This window comes from Alexandromys fortis, unplaced genomic scaffold (assembly GCF_014885135.2).
Source record: "Alexandromys fortis isolate MF-2015 unplaced genomic scaffold, M_Fortis_MF-2015_v1.1 scaffold_11, whole genome shotgun sequence".
In the NCBI taxonomy this organism is placed as follows: domain Eukaryota; kingdom Metazoa; phylum Chordata; class Mammalia; order Rodentia; family Cricetidae; genus Alexandromys; species Alexandromys fortis.
Genome location: NW_026067912.1, coordinates 11,779,039 through 11,794,650, shown reverse-complemented (window position 1 = coordinate 11,794,650; position 15,612 = coordinate 11,779,039). Strand labels below are relative to the sequence as shown.

The window sequence follows — 15,612 nt, the reverse complement described above, 5'->3', positions numbered from 1 at the left end:
TTCATTACAGCTCAAATGGCAGAGAATAAAACTCACCTTATTTAGGGCTTGAAAGAAAGACGCTCAGCAAAGAGCAATGGACCCCAAGAAGCCCCCATGAATTCACCCTTGATTCATTTTGAACTTGAGAACATGAGACGCCTGGGAGGCAAAGCTTCCCTCCTGACTTCCTTTGCTAATAGGGTCCACTTAGCCAATGCATCCAGGGAGAAGTATTGCTGGAAGACTTGGTGTAAGAACCCACTGTTTTCATTCGTGAGCTGAGGATGGATGGATTAACCATTCTTTGCATACTCCAGAAAATGGAGCCGGCAAAGGACACTTGGATTTTGAAAGTAAGTCTTGTATAACTGTATGCGGCTCCAGGGCTAGCCCCTTGACACTTGGCATTAATCCGAGCATTTTGACTGAATTTAAACCTTACACACACTGCAGGATAGGTGAGCAGCAGATATCTAGGCTGCCTTGTGATTCTGTGAACCCTTAGGGGTCCCTACCTGGCCTGGGAGATGAGGCTCCCGTAAAGAAACTAGCCTCCCTCCACAAGGCTGCTGCAACTGATGCCGCAGTTGCTGGCACTCCGCCTGTGCTCTGTGCTGAGAAGGCCCCAGACAGTGATGGAAGCTCTGAACGGGCAGGAAAGCCAAGTAGTCCACTCTGAAGTGCCCCTGCAGAGTTATCTATGAAGAGTAAGTACCATTCTTGCCATGTCTGTCAGCCTGGATTCACGTTCTCTCCACAGTGATACCCCCCGCTAAAGTCCTGCTAGGATCTGCAAGGACAGGCAGGGTTAGGCATATCTCAAAACCTTCAGAGCAAGGACAACCGACACATTTGGATATGGAGGTGGAACTTTTCAAAACATGGGGGTCTCCCTTTGAAAATAGTTGTGTCTCATCTGTCACTGGCTTTTCAAAGGGAGACACCCATGTTTTGAAAAGCCAGTGACAGATGAGACACAACCATGAGACCCCCATCTCCCTTCACTGCATAAGCGATATGTGTCTTGTTTTACTCTGGCCATACATCTGTCTAAATGTCAGGAAGCGACCGACACATGGGAACATGCTTTCTTCTAACCTTCCCGCAACTCCAGGCAGGCCGTTGGAAGAACGATTGTGCATGTACCTTGTTAGCCAGACACTGGGGAGGAAATCAAGTTTACAGTGAAGTGGTTCCTGAATAGTCCTGTGATTATGAGATCATTTGCATAAACTTTCAAGCTTTGTTCCCTGAATAAATTCCAGTTGGGTAACATCTGATCCCCCCCCCCCCCATATTCGAAGGCCTCCTGTCTCTTTCATGGTTCACTTCTGGTTTTAGAATTGACATCAGTGTATGGACAGAGGACTTGAAAAACCAGAAAGGGCTGGTCTTAGGGCACAGAAGACAATGATGACCTCTAAAGGTTTTGTTTTTATTGTTTGTTGTTATTTTTCTTCACAGAATGAAGAAAGAAGAAATGCGGGGTTTCTGGATAGACAAAGCATTTATGTGAAGCAGAATGTATGATTGGTTTAGTGTGACCCAGAAATGTTGCTGCAGAAGACATGGGGGAGGAGAGTGAGCATCTAACCCTCACGCTGTCATCTCTGGGAGGACTGCCTGAGTCACCAGCTACAAAACAAGGGAGTCCCCGTCCTTTCACAGTGCCTGTTAGATAACATGGTGGAACAGAATCAATGACCGCAACTTTGCCTAAATCTTCTCTTCTTCCTTGATCTCCCCAAATTTTCATTAAAGAAAAAGGCAAAGGGCAGTTACATGAAAACACAGTCATTTGAGAGATACAGTAAAGGGGAGAGAGAGTGTGTATATGCAAATGGATTCCATTCTACACCCCAGGAGCAAACACAAGAAGCTGGAAGCTGGAAGCACCCCCTCCAAGAAGGAACTGTCCAGGGTCTGAAGGACCCTTTTTTTTTTTTTTATGTGACACCTTTCATGCTTCAGATTTGATTGTGTAGATGCCTTACCTATTCAAGGATAATTTGCACTTCTTCTAAAAGCTCAAAAATGCTGCTAATTCCTACTTAATCAGGCTCACCGAGATGGGCCCGGAAATTTGCATTTCAACAAGCTCTCCAGTTTATTCTGACACACTCAAGATCTGGAGAACTGCTCAGCTAAAGGTTCTTTCTATTTAAAGAGACTTTGCCCACCTCCCTCCGAGTAAAAGACAGCAGTAACAGACGACACAGGGAAAACTGGCACCAGGCGGTTAATGCCAGACTTCTCAACTCATTAAATTGTCTCAAGAAAAATGAGCAACACGGCTTAAGCTTTCTTAAAAATCAATGCAGATTCTAATATCTAAACTGTTCGCTGCTTTTTACACTCGTGGAGGAAGAAGCCCGCTAGCAAAGAGGGACTACAGTGCCTTAGTGCCCGACAGTTTGGCTTTCCAGCCCCAGCTTCCCAGAGAGAGCCCACCCAGCAGGAGAGGAGGCCGCATGCTCACCTTGCTTTTTGAAGAGGTTGCTCTGTACGATCTCGTTCATTGACTGCACCTTCTGTTTCTGCAGCTTCACGGGGGGGATACAGGTGTAGAACTCATACAGGAGCTGGCTGGGGACACGAAAAATAGGATTGGCAGAGATTAGACCCAAGCCACACACCTCATGTCACTGAGGTTCCAACTTGGGCGGTTAGTGCCCTAGGGCCAGAATTGGCATCACTGAGCCTTCCTTACACTTCCAAATCCTGGCAGAGCGCCAGGTGGACAGTGAACCTTCAGTGAACATGCTGATGTTAGCATTGAATAGTAATATCACCCAAACAGATGTGAAAATCTGAAAACAACACCATTAGCTCTGAGCCTTACTGTGTAGCAGATGTGTGTTTTACACAAACATTTACCCTGTGTCATGAACCTTCTAACACCATGATCTTAGGAAAAGGTATCCCAATATTTATATTTTACCTATTTATTACTTGGGGGAGTGGGGTTGAGGCAGGTTCTCTTCATGTAGTAAAGGCTGGCTCTGAACCCATGATTCTTCTATTTTAGCATGTGTGCTGAGATTACTGGGGAGGACACTATATCAGGCTGATTAAGTGTGGAGAACTAAGGTTAGAAAGGTCTACTAACTTTCCCAAGGTCACACCAGTAAGGCAGCAAAGAAACAAGCATTGAAAACCAGGTTCTGATTTTTTGTTTGTTTTACAAAGTCTTTGAGCTTTGAGACAGGACCAAGGTCCTCTCCCCTCTATATACAGGCTGAGCAAGGTATCCCTCCAAAAATAATGACCTTCAAAATGCTAGTTCAAGCACTAGGGATAAATCCTGGCCCCACAGACTGCTCAAGCCACACAACTGTCACCCACATTCAATGGGCCTAGTTTGATCCTATGCAGGCTCCCTCACTATCAGTCCAAAGTCAGTGAGCTCTCATTAGCTCAGGTCAGCTGTTTCTGTGGGCATCACTATCATGGTCTTGACCCCTTTGCTCATATTATTGCTCCTCCCTCTCTTGAACTGGTTCCAGAAGCTCGGTCCAGTTCTTAGCTGTGGATCTCTGCATCTGTTCTTATCAGTTGCTGGATGAAGGTTCTATGATGACATTTAAGGTAGTCATCAATCTGATTACAGAGAAAGGCCATTTCAATCACCCTGTCCACTATTGCTTAGGGTCTTGGTTGGGGTCATTTTTATGAATTTCTGAGAAATTCCCTGGTGCCATGTTTCTCGCTAGCCCTGTAATGGCTCCCTGAATTAAGTAAGATATCTCTTTCCTTGCTCTCCCTCTCTGTCCTTCCCCCATTGCAACCATCCTGTTCTCTCATGTTCTTCAACCCTTAAGCCCTCCCTTCACCCCTTCCCAGTTTTCTCAGGAGTTCTTGTCTAATTCTTCTTCCCAGAGGGATCCATGTATGTCTCTCTTAGGGTTCTCCTTGTTACCTAGCTTCTCTGGGGTTGTGGATTTTATAGTCTCATTATCCTTTACTTTATGTCTAATATCCACTTATGAGTAAATACTATTTTTGTCTTTGTGTCTGGGTTACCTCACTCACTCTCCAAGACATCTTGAAGGGGTGTTGGATTTTGTCAGACTTTATTAGCATCTAGTGAGATGATCATATGTTTTTTTTCTTTCAGTTTATTTATATGGTTGATTACATTAATAGATTTTCATATGTTGAACCATTCCTGATCTCTGGAATAAAGCTGACTTGATTATGGCTGATGATTTTTTGATGTGTTCTTGGATTGTATTTTATTTAGCATTTTTGCATCAATGTTCATGAGGTAGATTGGTCTGTAATTTTCTTTCTTAGTTGAGTCTTTGTGTGATTTGGGTATCAGGGTAACTGTAGTCTGGTAAAAAAAAAAGTTTGGTAACATTTCTTCTGTTTCTATTGTGTAAAACAATTTCAGGAGTATAGGTACTAGCTCTTCTTTGAAGTTCTGGTAGACTTCAGCACTGAAACCATCTGGCCCTGGACTTTTTTTGTTGGGAGACTTTTGATGACTGCTTCTACATCCTTAGGAGTTATAGGTCTATCTAAATTGTCTATTGGGTCTTGATTTAGTTTTGGTATGTGGTACCTATCTAAAAAATTGTCCATTTCTTTTAGATTTTTCTAATTTTGTGGAGTATAGGTTTTCAAAGCATGACCTAATGATTTTTTGTATTTCCCCATGTTCTGTTTTTATCTGTTTTCATTTCTAATTGTGTGAATTTGGATATTATCTCTCTTCCTTCTGGTTAGTTTGGATAAGGGTTTGTCTATCTTGTTTTTGTTTTTTGTTTTTTTTTTTTTCTCGAAGAACCAGCTCTTTGTTCCACTGATTTTTTTTTGTATTGTTCTTTGTTTCTATCTTATTCATTTCAATCCCTCAATTTGATTATTTTCTGTCATCTACTCCTCCTGGGTGTGTCTGTTTTCTTTTTGCTCTAGAGTTTTCAGGTGTGTTGTAAATCACTAGTGTGAGATTCCTCCACTTTCTTTATGTAGGCACTTAGTGCTGTGAACTTGCCTCTTAGCACTGCTTTCACAGTGTCCCATAGGTTTGGGTCTGTTGTGCATTCATTTTTGTTGAATTCTAGGAAGTCTTGAATTTTTTTATTTCTTTTTGACCCACGGGTGAGTCGGTTGAACATTGTTCAATTTTCATGAGTTTGTAGGCTTTCTGCAATTAGTGTTGTTGTCGAATTCTAGCCTTAAGCCATGGTGATCCAATAAGATACAGGTTTTTTTTTTTTTTTCCAATTCTTTGGTTATCTGTTGAGTTTTGCTTTGTGACTGTGTGTGTGGTCAATTTTAGAAAAGGTTTCATGAGATGTTGAGAAGAAGGTATATTATGTTGTGTTTGGGTGAAATTTTCTATAGATGTCTGTTAAGTCCATTTGAGTCATGGCATCTGTTAGTTCTTATTTCTGTTAAGATTCTGTCTGGCAGACCTGTCCATTGGTAAGACTGGGGTGTTGATACTTCCTACTATTAGTGTGTGGGGTTTGATGTGAATTTAAGCTTTAGTAATGTTACTTTTACAGATGTGAGTATCCTTCTATTTGGAGCATAAGGGTTCAGAATGGAGACTTCATTTCGATGGATTTTTCCTGTGATGAATATGAAGTGTCCTCTATCTCTTTTGATTGATTTTATTTTGAAGTCTATTTTGTTAGATACCTTCTTGTTTCTCGGTTCATTTGATTAGAAAATCTTTTCCCAACCTTTTACTCTGAGATAATGTCTGTTTCTGAGGTTGAGGTGTTTTTCTTGTATGCAGCAGATGGATGGATCCTGTTTCTGTATCTGTTACCTGTGTCTTTTTATAGGTGAATGGAGTCCATTGCCTTTAAGAGATATTAATGACCTGTGATTCTTTACTCCTGTTATTTTTCAGTGGTAGTGTTTGTGTGTTTCCCTTTTTTGTGGTTCGTTGGTGTGAGGTGTGAAATTATCTGTTACCTGTGTTTTTGTGTGTGCAGCTAACTTCCTTGGGTTGGAGTTGGTTTGTTCTAGTACTTTCTATAAGACTGGATTTGTGGATAGGTGTGTCTAATCTTGGCTTTCTTTAAAAGATTTATTGATTTCACCCAAGTTGTCGTCTTTTCCTCCATTTCTTTTAGGAAATTTTTCTTTTCCTCTTTAAGGGTTTCTATCATCTTCATAAAGTTATATTTAAGGTCTATTTCTTCTGCTTCTCCTGGGTTAGGACGTTCAGGTCTTCCTGTTGTAGGACCACTAGATTCTGGTGGTGCCATATTGCTCTTTATGTTGTTGAGTGTGTTCTTACACTTGAGTGTGTTCTTATGCTGTTATCTGCCTAGCTTTTCCTCCAGTGGGTCTGGGTGGGGCCCGGGCTTCAGGGGGTTCCTCTTCCTCCATTTGGATGAGTTGGGACCTGTGCTTTAGGTGGTCATTCTTCTCCCAGGTGCAGGCAGAGGGGTCATTCTGGGCCAAGACTCCAGTGGTCACAGATACAGTGGGAGAATGGTTACACACGAGGGGAGGATGCTCCAGAGTCTCTGGTGTTTGGTGGGTGGGGGTTGGGCATGGGATGTGCCTTCCAGGGCTAGGGCCTAGAGAGCAGGGAACTCCAACTGGGAACTCAGACACTCACCTCTCTAGGGGCAGTTTGTGCCAAGGCTCTAGGGGGTAACAGATGCCCTTTTTTTTAATTGTATCATTTTTACGAGAAGTACTTCAACCAACGGACTACATTGCTAAACCACCTTATTTAAAAATGTCTGATACCTAGCAACCCTTTATAGTAAATCTCAAAATCAAAAGGGGGTCCTTAGTATTTTTCAGAAGGCTATGAAAAGGTTGTGGGGTTGGAACCAGCGCAGGGCACCAGAAAGGAGATATCTTTTTCCCACCAGAAATTTAACATCACCTCCCCCAACTATAGCTCTTATCTACTCACGGTAATCACTCTCCCCTAACATCAGTAAAAATTTACATAGTGTGCAGTGGGAGTATGCAGAAAAGTGGAATATAATGAGCCAGACTTGGTGACGGTTGCCATGACACAGTCTAATTAAGGTCAGTATATAACATCAAACAAATGAATCAATACAAATGCAATAGGTGTGATGCATGCAGAGAGTTTCAGACAATCGTGGCAAGGGGTAGAAGAAGAAAGCAGGGAGTGGGAGGAGTTTCATTTATTTCTAATAGGCAGAGGCAGTTTCCCCGGGTAGATTAACACTTAAAGCCTAAGAATGAGGAGCTGCATTGCATAGAAAGGGAAAAGAAAAAAAAATGATAAAAAAAATCCCAGCAAGCAAACAACCAAACAAAAAGCTACTGAACCTGTCCTAGCTGGGGCCTGAATGCAGTTCAAAGAACAGCACCTATGCTAATTTCTCAGGCTCCAACATTTGTTGCAATAACAGCAGTAAACTGCAGGAAGGACATGCAAGAATGTTTCTATATCTGAACATGCTCCCATGTAGAAGGTGTTTTGTTTGTGTTGTATCATCTGTTATCCTGTCTGAGAATTTTGGTGGATTTAAGAGAAAGTAACAGCTATAGATCAGTCTCAGATGCCCCATTCCCACAGCATAATCTCATTAAAAATCAATTGTTCACCCACGACATGGATGGAGCTAAAAAGGAGAGAACAGAATGAAGCTAGTCTCCACGATCTCTTTCCCTTTTTGCAGTTATTGGATTTACCAGGCAAATGTTGGGACCTAAAGCAAACAACCCATAGGACCATGTGCTGTGGAGTGTTCTGCCTGAAACAAACCTGCACAGTCAATTCGCATTCTTTATCTTCAGAGAAGGAGGATGCTTTCATTACATACTGGTTATCATCGAAGCCTGGCGTAATGAAACCGAAACCTCTCACCCTAAGGCCCCTGAGCAAGGCTCCCGCAGTGTTCCTGCCTAGATCTGAAGCTGAGAGTTTGCATAGAAGGCCCTGCTTTTCTTTTCAATCCCTGGTGTGACTGCAGAGCTGGGGAGGGAACATCAGAAGCTCTCACCTGAGCAACTTGGCATCAAAGACTGTTTCCACATCGTGAAGGACAGACGGGATGTATTTCAGAGCCGCCACCTGGGTGGAACATGAAATAAACACGAGTGATGTCCACATCCCACACCTCTGTGCTGCTGAGCGAGACACTTTGTGACACGAGGCAGATCAGAGAATGACCCTGCATCCCAGACTCCTTTGTGCACACAAGAGAACTCACAGGCCAGGAGGATGGCCTATCTAGTAAACAAGTTCCTACACAAATATAAGGAGCCAAGTTCAGGTCCCCAACATCCATGCGAAAGGCTTAGTTCTCTGAGAACCTGGAAACCAGGAGATGCCAGAGCCCCCAATGTCTAATCTACCAGTGAACTCTGACTTTCATGGAGATCCTCTGTTCTAGTGATAAAATACTGGTCAGTAATGACTTAGGGGGGTTATTTCACCATGCCAGTTGTGGTACACCATTGAAGCAGAAGCCACAGATAGACGAGGCTTGTTGGCTCACTGGCAGACTCACGGTTAGCTGGCTCTCTTACATAGTCCAGGACCACCCACCCAGGGAATGGTACTGCCAACAGTGGACTGGGCCCTACTGTTATGTAAGTTAACAATCAAGCCCACCCACAGACCGATCTGATCTGGGCAATTCCTCAATCAAGACTTCCCTTCCCCACTGACTCTCAGTGTGTCAGGCCCACAGTTAAAGCTAACTAGAATTAACCCTGTCACAAAAATAAGGTGAAGGACAAAAGAGGAAGCCACTGATGTCAACACATGACCTCCACAAGTGCTCTTGCACATGCACACACATGTAAACACACACACACACACACACACACGCACAGGGAAATCACAACGTAAAAATGCAGAAACATGAGTAAAATGTTGGAAGCACCTTGACTCTCTGATTGGATTCTGGTTCCACACCTTCTTAGCCATGTAACTTTGAACAAAGACATCTTTACTGTGTTGATTTCTGTATTATGTGAGGCATCAAAGCAGGGCATAAAGCATATTTGGGGTGCTTAATGGATACCTCTCTTACAAGGTGCTGTGCTTGAACTGATTTGCTGGTAGCTAGGGTGGTTTGAATGGAGTTATGTGTATTTTCTCTCTGTAGTCACTATAGTGGACAGAAAACACTTCACATGTTAATAATAGTATGTTTTGACCCAGTGGCTGGACTAAGAAAACTGGACAGGAAGATGGATTTCTTTTCTTTATCCATTGGTATGAACCATTTTCCATCCCCTGGAAAAAAATACAGTTTGCTTAGCAGTGGGCAATCTACAATTTCAGCAGGAGCCATAGGTCATATAGAAGGAGCATAATGACTAAGGGGCTTGTGGAAGGGTGTGTTTTTACTTCCTCTGTGTTCTTTATGATGCCAAAATATGTCAACCTTCTGCAATCACTCTAGAATAAACATAGCGATGATTACTTTCTTCAAGAATATCTTGGGATGGGAAGAGTGGTTGAGTAGGTACACCGCCATGCCCGTTGGCCTGTGTTCCACTCCCTGGGTCTATACAGTGTAAAGTGAGAACCGACATCCACAAGTTGTCCTCTGAGGTTCACACTTGAACCAAGGTATGTGCACACACTTGCACACAAGCACACACAAATAAAAATATGATTTAAAAAACTTACCCCTAGATATATGCAAATGAGTTTCTTAAAAAATGACTGACTTTTCTGAAAATTTATATTGGGGCAAATACTGTGCTGAACACTGCAAATATATTATCATCTTAATCACAGCCCTACAGGGGTTATGGGGTTTTCAACAAGGAAACCTGATTGCAACAAGATTCAGCAACTTACTGCAAGGTTACTATGGAGTCAGGGTTTGGATTCAGGCATCTACTCCGAGAGGCACTCCTGTGACCTCTGAATGCCATAGCCACCTTACACAACAGCCCCACTCCAGCCCTGCTTCTTTTTCTCCCTGATTATAATTTCTAAAAGTCGGCACTACATTTTAGTTGTAAAAGAAAATCACACAAAATAAGGGTGAAAATTGCCTCTCAAATCCCCATCTTCATCTTAGCTCCAGTCTCTGTGCCCCAGAAGAAAACAGTTAACATCACAGTGAGTTTCCTTCTGCTCTTCTTGAACACATATGAACACATATACATACATGTGTGTATGTATGCATGTGTGTATATATATATATATATATTCTTTCTACTAGATTCTTAGCGTCTCTTGGAGCACATTCTCTTAATTTCTGACCCCCATTCACAAAGCCCAATGGGTACACATGCTTCCTTCACGTCACCATGATCGTGGACTAGGTTATTTCCATTTTCCTAATTATAAAAAACACACTAAGGAGACAGTTAATATTTGAAAAACTGTACACAACCCTATAAGGATTCCTATAGAACAGATTGCTTTAAGACAAATTATTGCATCAAACTTCATATGCATATAAATTTTAGAACTTGCTAAATGATCTTGAAAGAGGCAGAAAGCAATTTCTCTTTACTGCTTCTCTATTTCCCCAAGTCCTTGCTAACACTGAATGTGCAATCTTCGCAATGTGATGAACAGCTCGACACTGTAATTTTAAAAGTCTTTGGATACCAGCACTGTCAGCCATCTTTTCCATATTTAATAAATACCTGCATTAACTAACCTTCTTGCTCATCTCTTTCCTCCTATTCGTTCAGGTGATCCTTTTTCTTGATTACAGAATTCTCTATGCATCAACATTAGCCTTTTTTACAGTAATACATTTTGCCGGAGTTTTCTCCGGCTTTCCCTGGTGTCTGATGAGTATATTTTAGCTTTGTTTATCATATCTTTTATTGCACAGAGATATTCTAAATTTGCTTGCTGTCATGTATGTGTTAGATGCTATTCTCTAAATTTATTAAATCTGTAGTCTAGAAATCACTCTTTCAACTCTAGATCATAAGAAGCAGCAGCCAATGTTTTAATCTATGCCTTCATGGGCACTCATACCCAACAAGATGGTGTTAGGTGTTCGAGAGAAATGGGAAGTTTGTAATCAAGCCATTTCAAGTAATAGTGGTGAAGACAATTATAAACTGGGGAGATTTTTGCTGTTGTTTTCAACAACTATAGAGCTTTCTACGGCTTTAATGTGCTCTGAATTATCATGACATATGTCTAGGCAGTCACAGGTACACGGGACATTACAACCTAGTTGGTCAAGGACCATCTTGATCAGGAAGGACCCAGCATCCAAGAGGTAGGTGTGATGGGGATCACACAGTGGGCTGGAAGTGATGAGCTGCTCTTACTCAGTTGTTATGATGCTGTGTTAGCAAATAGGACCTGTCTGTAGGTCATATTCTCTCAAAGTATAAAGAGACCCTCAAACTATAACCCAAGAAACAGTTGTCTAAACACATCAAGAAAACAGCTCCTTTTTTTTTTTTTTCACTATTATTATCAAAGAACACAGAACCACAGAGACTGGCTATAGATCCCATCTCCCCAGCTGGCCCCTATATTAGATTGGGTCCATTTCACATGCCCAAGTGTCTACATCATCAGGTGGGGTAAAGGAGGATGATGTCATTTAAAGCACATCGTTATGATGCTCAGCACACCCGCCCTGCTAAGGTCAACCAGATCTCCAGATCTCCCATTCTCCAGTGACTAGTTGCAATACAATGTGCCTTATCATGGTTAAGACACAAAACTCTCAGCAAGTTGAGGAAAGCCAGGATGAGAGTGTCTATGGTAGGGCTCTGGCTTTGGGGAGATAGGCCTCCTTTCAGATCTGTGAAGTCATTCAACAGCGTCTGCATCTCTGGGAGTTGACATCAACCCACACTTCTCTACACAGGAGCTCTCTCAGGAATAGCAAGGCTTATCCAAAGGAGCCCACCTCCTGATCTCCCAACTCTGGGCTAGTAAGAAATTCAAACAAGTCGTGTTGCTGCCGCCTCTGATTCAGAGGATGCTTTTTAACACAGTGGGAAGGTAGGAAAGCTTATCTGGTCCAGACATCCCCACTGAGAAAAGGAAAGCATGCAGTTCTCTTGTCTGGTGAGAAGAGCCTACTTGAGAAATTGGCCAAAGCTACTGTGATGGTTTAAAAGAAAATGGCCCCCAAAGGGAGTGGCACTAACGGGAGGTGTGGCCTTGTTGGAGTAGGTGTGGTCTTATCAGAGGAACTGTGTCACTGTGGAGGTGGGCTTTGAGGTTTCAGCTAAGCTCAAGATACCACCCAGGGTTCCAGTTAACTCCTATTGCCTTCTGATCAAGATGAAGTCATCGCCATGTTTGCCTGCATGCTGCCATGCTCCCTTCCATGATGATAATGAACTAAACTTTTGAAACTGTAAGCCACCAACTCAATTAAATGTTTTACTTTATAAGAGTTACCGTCCGTGTTCATGGTGTCTTTTCACAGTAATAGAAACCCTAACTAAGACAGCTACTGTCCAACCTAGCACTAATCACAAGAGCCCTGTCTATAGTCTTCCTTTGAAATATCTGAGCTGACTACAGCAGCTGACTACCTCCAACAACTCCTAGAAAGAAACAGGCCAGTCACATCATTTATTGGAGACCTCTACCTGTTGCGTGTCTGAGGCCTGGAAACTGGACAGAGACTGGCTTTGTGGATAGGCTAGCCACCCAGGTATGGCACAGCTTAACTGTAACTTACTGCTGCTGCCCTTACATCTACTGTTACACATCAAACGTTATTGAAGAGTTTTTACTTCCATTCTGTAGTATATGTTCCTATCTTGCCACATTATTTTAAATATACATGCACACATAGTATGGTACCGATGTACTCATGTAATAGAATTATTTATAGGGTTTCCAAGTAGGAACCATTACTGGAAAGTTCCTATGTACCACATACCTTACACGAAATATCTTGTTTAATTTTAATAACTATTCTGATCAGAAGAATACTGTCATCCCATTTTACCAGTGAGGAAATTGTGGTACATAGCTGTTAAAAAAAATTGACGGAAGTCATAGTGACAAGCCAGGATGTGTCCCAGACAGCCCAGCTGACTCTTAACCAGCAGGCTCTCCTATTGCCCTTCAAGCTGAATGAAAGGCCTCTGTCTTGGCAAATTAGGGCATTTCTGTAGGGTGTAGAAGGGTGATTTGGGAAAGAAATGGATTAAAACTACTATGTATTTTGTCCATTTTCTATTTTGAACAGAAGTACAGTTTTACTGACATTCATTAAGTCAAGGACCCTCCTCATCACATATATATATAGTCAAAAGAATGGACATCAGGAAAACTTTAACCAGATCAGTAAGTAATCTCATGGAAACAATTGAATTTTCTTCCTTCCTCTGCCAAAGGCAAGATACAACCCTTGAGAAGAGACCTGTACCCAGCCCCAACACAATACTTGTCTGTCTCAAGACATAGGAAGATGCTGGAATTCGGTACTATCTAGATCAGTGGTTCTCAACCTTCCTAATGCTGAGACCCTCTAATACAGTTTCTCATGTTGTAGCGACTCCCAACCATAAAATTATTTTTTGTTGCTATTTCATAACTGTAACTTTGCTACTCTTACGAATCGTAATGTAAATATCTGATATGTGGGATATTTGATTTGTAACCCCAAAAGGAGTCAAGACCCACAGGTTCAGAACCACTGGTCTAGATAGCTATGACCTAGAACTGATCAACCACCTTGGCCAGGGAGGAATGAGTAGAAACAGTACCAAACAACTGATCTCCAAACTCTGAGGGGCTTCTATGTTGAGTGTTTCCAGGTATATATTAATTCTACCCCCACCCCAAGTGGCTACCATTGCTACCAACAGATAAGGCATTATTTCTAGGCATGTGTATGAGGAATACACAATCACAAAACAAAGCTTGACATCATTCTCATCCTGTTACTACAGATGTTTCAAGCAAACACTAGTCCCTCTCTGCCAAGTTTCAATCCTTTTAAAGGTTTAGCCAGAAGACAGACAGTCGAGGTCCATGGAAATAGGAGATACAGTGTCACAGGAATTCACCACAGCATGGCCGCATGAAGGCCGCTTCCTTGGAGATACTGAACTGTCTTGGGGGAAAGCAGATGCATCGCAGCCTCAAGGTTTACTCATTGCTGCAGTCCTTGGCTGTGAACCCAGGCTGTATACAATTAGAGCCGAGGCTCCTGGTCATCACCGAATAACCTCCAAAAAACAGTGTCCATTTATAAACAGAATATATTTCATGGTTTAGACACTGAGAAGACCAGAGAACTCTTGAACATGAGTTTTTCCATCTTTTCTACAACTCAGTATCACGTTGGCCCCCAAGAATGGCAGGAAGCAATAGGACTCCATGCTTAAAGTAGCAGGGTATAGGCTAATGATGTAGCCCAGAGATAGATTCCTTGCCTACTATGGGCAAGACCAAGATTTGATCCTGAGCATGGTGGGGAGGGGGAGGAGAAGTAGAAGCAACCAGGTAGGCTGTCTGCCTTCAAGTTCAACAGAAGTCTATTCCGTGCTCCCATTACCTGACAAGCAAAATGAAGAGAAATACAATTGCCTAACAGTTTAGTGTTGACATGAAGATCACATTTACAAAACAAACAAAACCACAGCTGTTTTGTTTGTTTGGGGTTTTTTGTTTTGTTTGTTTTGTTCTTTTTTATTTTCCAAGACAGGGTTTCTCTGTAGCTTTGGAACCTATCCTGGAACTAGCTCTTGTAGACCAGGCTGGCCTCAAACTCACAGAGATCTGCCTGCCTCTGCCTCCCGAGTGCTGGGATTAAAAGCGTGCTCCACCACCGCCCAGCTTTCACTCCAGCTTTTTGATTGGGACAAATTTTCACAACTACCTGCCACAAAATCAGTCATTTTCACATATTACCCCAAGCATGAAACATGTGGTTGAAGAAACAGGACAAATTTTAAATAATCACCTGAAGATCCAAAGAAAAATTCCTGTTTTTTGTTTGTTTGTTTGTTTGTTTTTTTAAATACAGAATCTCATCCCCCTTGCTCTGGGAATCCAGGATGTAATCTGTCAGCCACATCTTAAAAAATGGGTGATTATTGGCCTGTTAGTTTGAACATTTAGGAATTTTATACCAAATAAAAGGGAAAATCAAGCTATTCTAAAGCAGCTTGCCTTCATGACTGGACATCTGACCGTCTTTCTCTTGTGTAGCTCTCATCTGCCTTTTGTCAAAAGATTTGGATCCTTAACGGAGCTAGTCTACCCTACCATTGGTGGTGACTGAGAAATCAAACTCGGCTTTGCTGCAGCTTTCATTCAAACCCGAAAACAAGTCTCTCTCATGGCTGTGGTTAAGTTACTCAGCCTCTCCGAGTCTCCCTTTCCGCATCTTCAAAACCGAGACAGAATATTTACGTTACAATGTGTTGTTGCAAAGATCAAAGGAACTAACAATATCTGTAAAGTTTCTACTTAATAACATGGCATGTAACAAGTGATAAAACACAAAAGAAACAGACCAAACACAAAAGGAAGACAGGAGCCTGTTTTTACCATGCCGTTCATTCCACCAATAGGTGTCTGAACGTTTACTGTTGCCAGCTGCTGGTGAACACCCCCACCTTTCTGGGCACTCCAACAGCTGTCAGCATGAATGCCAGAAAGACATGCAAGGGAGCATGGCATTGAAAACCAGCTATTCACTTCATTCTGCTGGTACCATCACAATGGGTATTATGCAGTATCATGAA

General features: G+C 42.2%; 1 protein-coding gene across 1 annotated transcript in view; it reads right to left on the bottom strand.

The window, feature by feature from the left end:
* Dock2 (dedicator of cytokinesis 2) overlaps positions 1 to 15,612 on the bottom strand; it is a 398,899-nt gene that overhangs the window by 276,944 nt on the left and 106,343 nt on the right. The window contains exons 24-25 of the mRNA XM_050138695.1: positions 7,944 to 8,014; positions 2,462 to 2,568 (exon numbers count right to left, since the gene is read on the bottom strand). Of these exons, the coding sequence (XP_049994652.1) occupies positions 2,462 to 2,568; positions 7,944 to 8,014 (178 nt within the window). The remainder of the gene's footprint in view (positions 1 to 2,461; positions 2,569 to 7,943; positions 8,015 to 15,612) is intronic.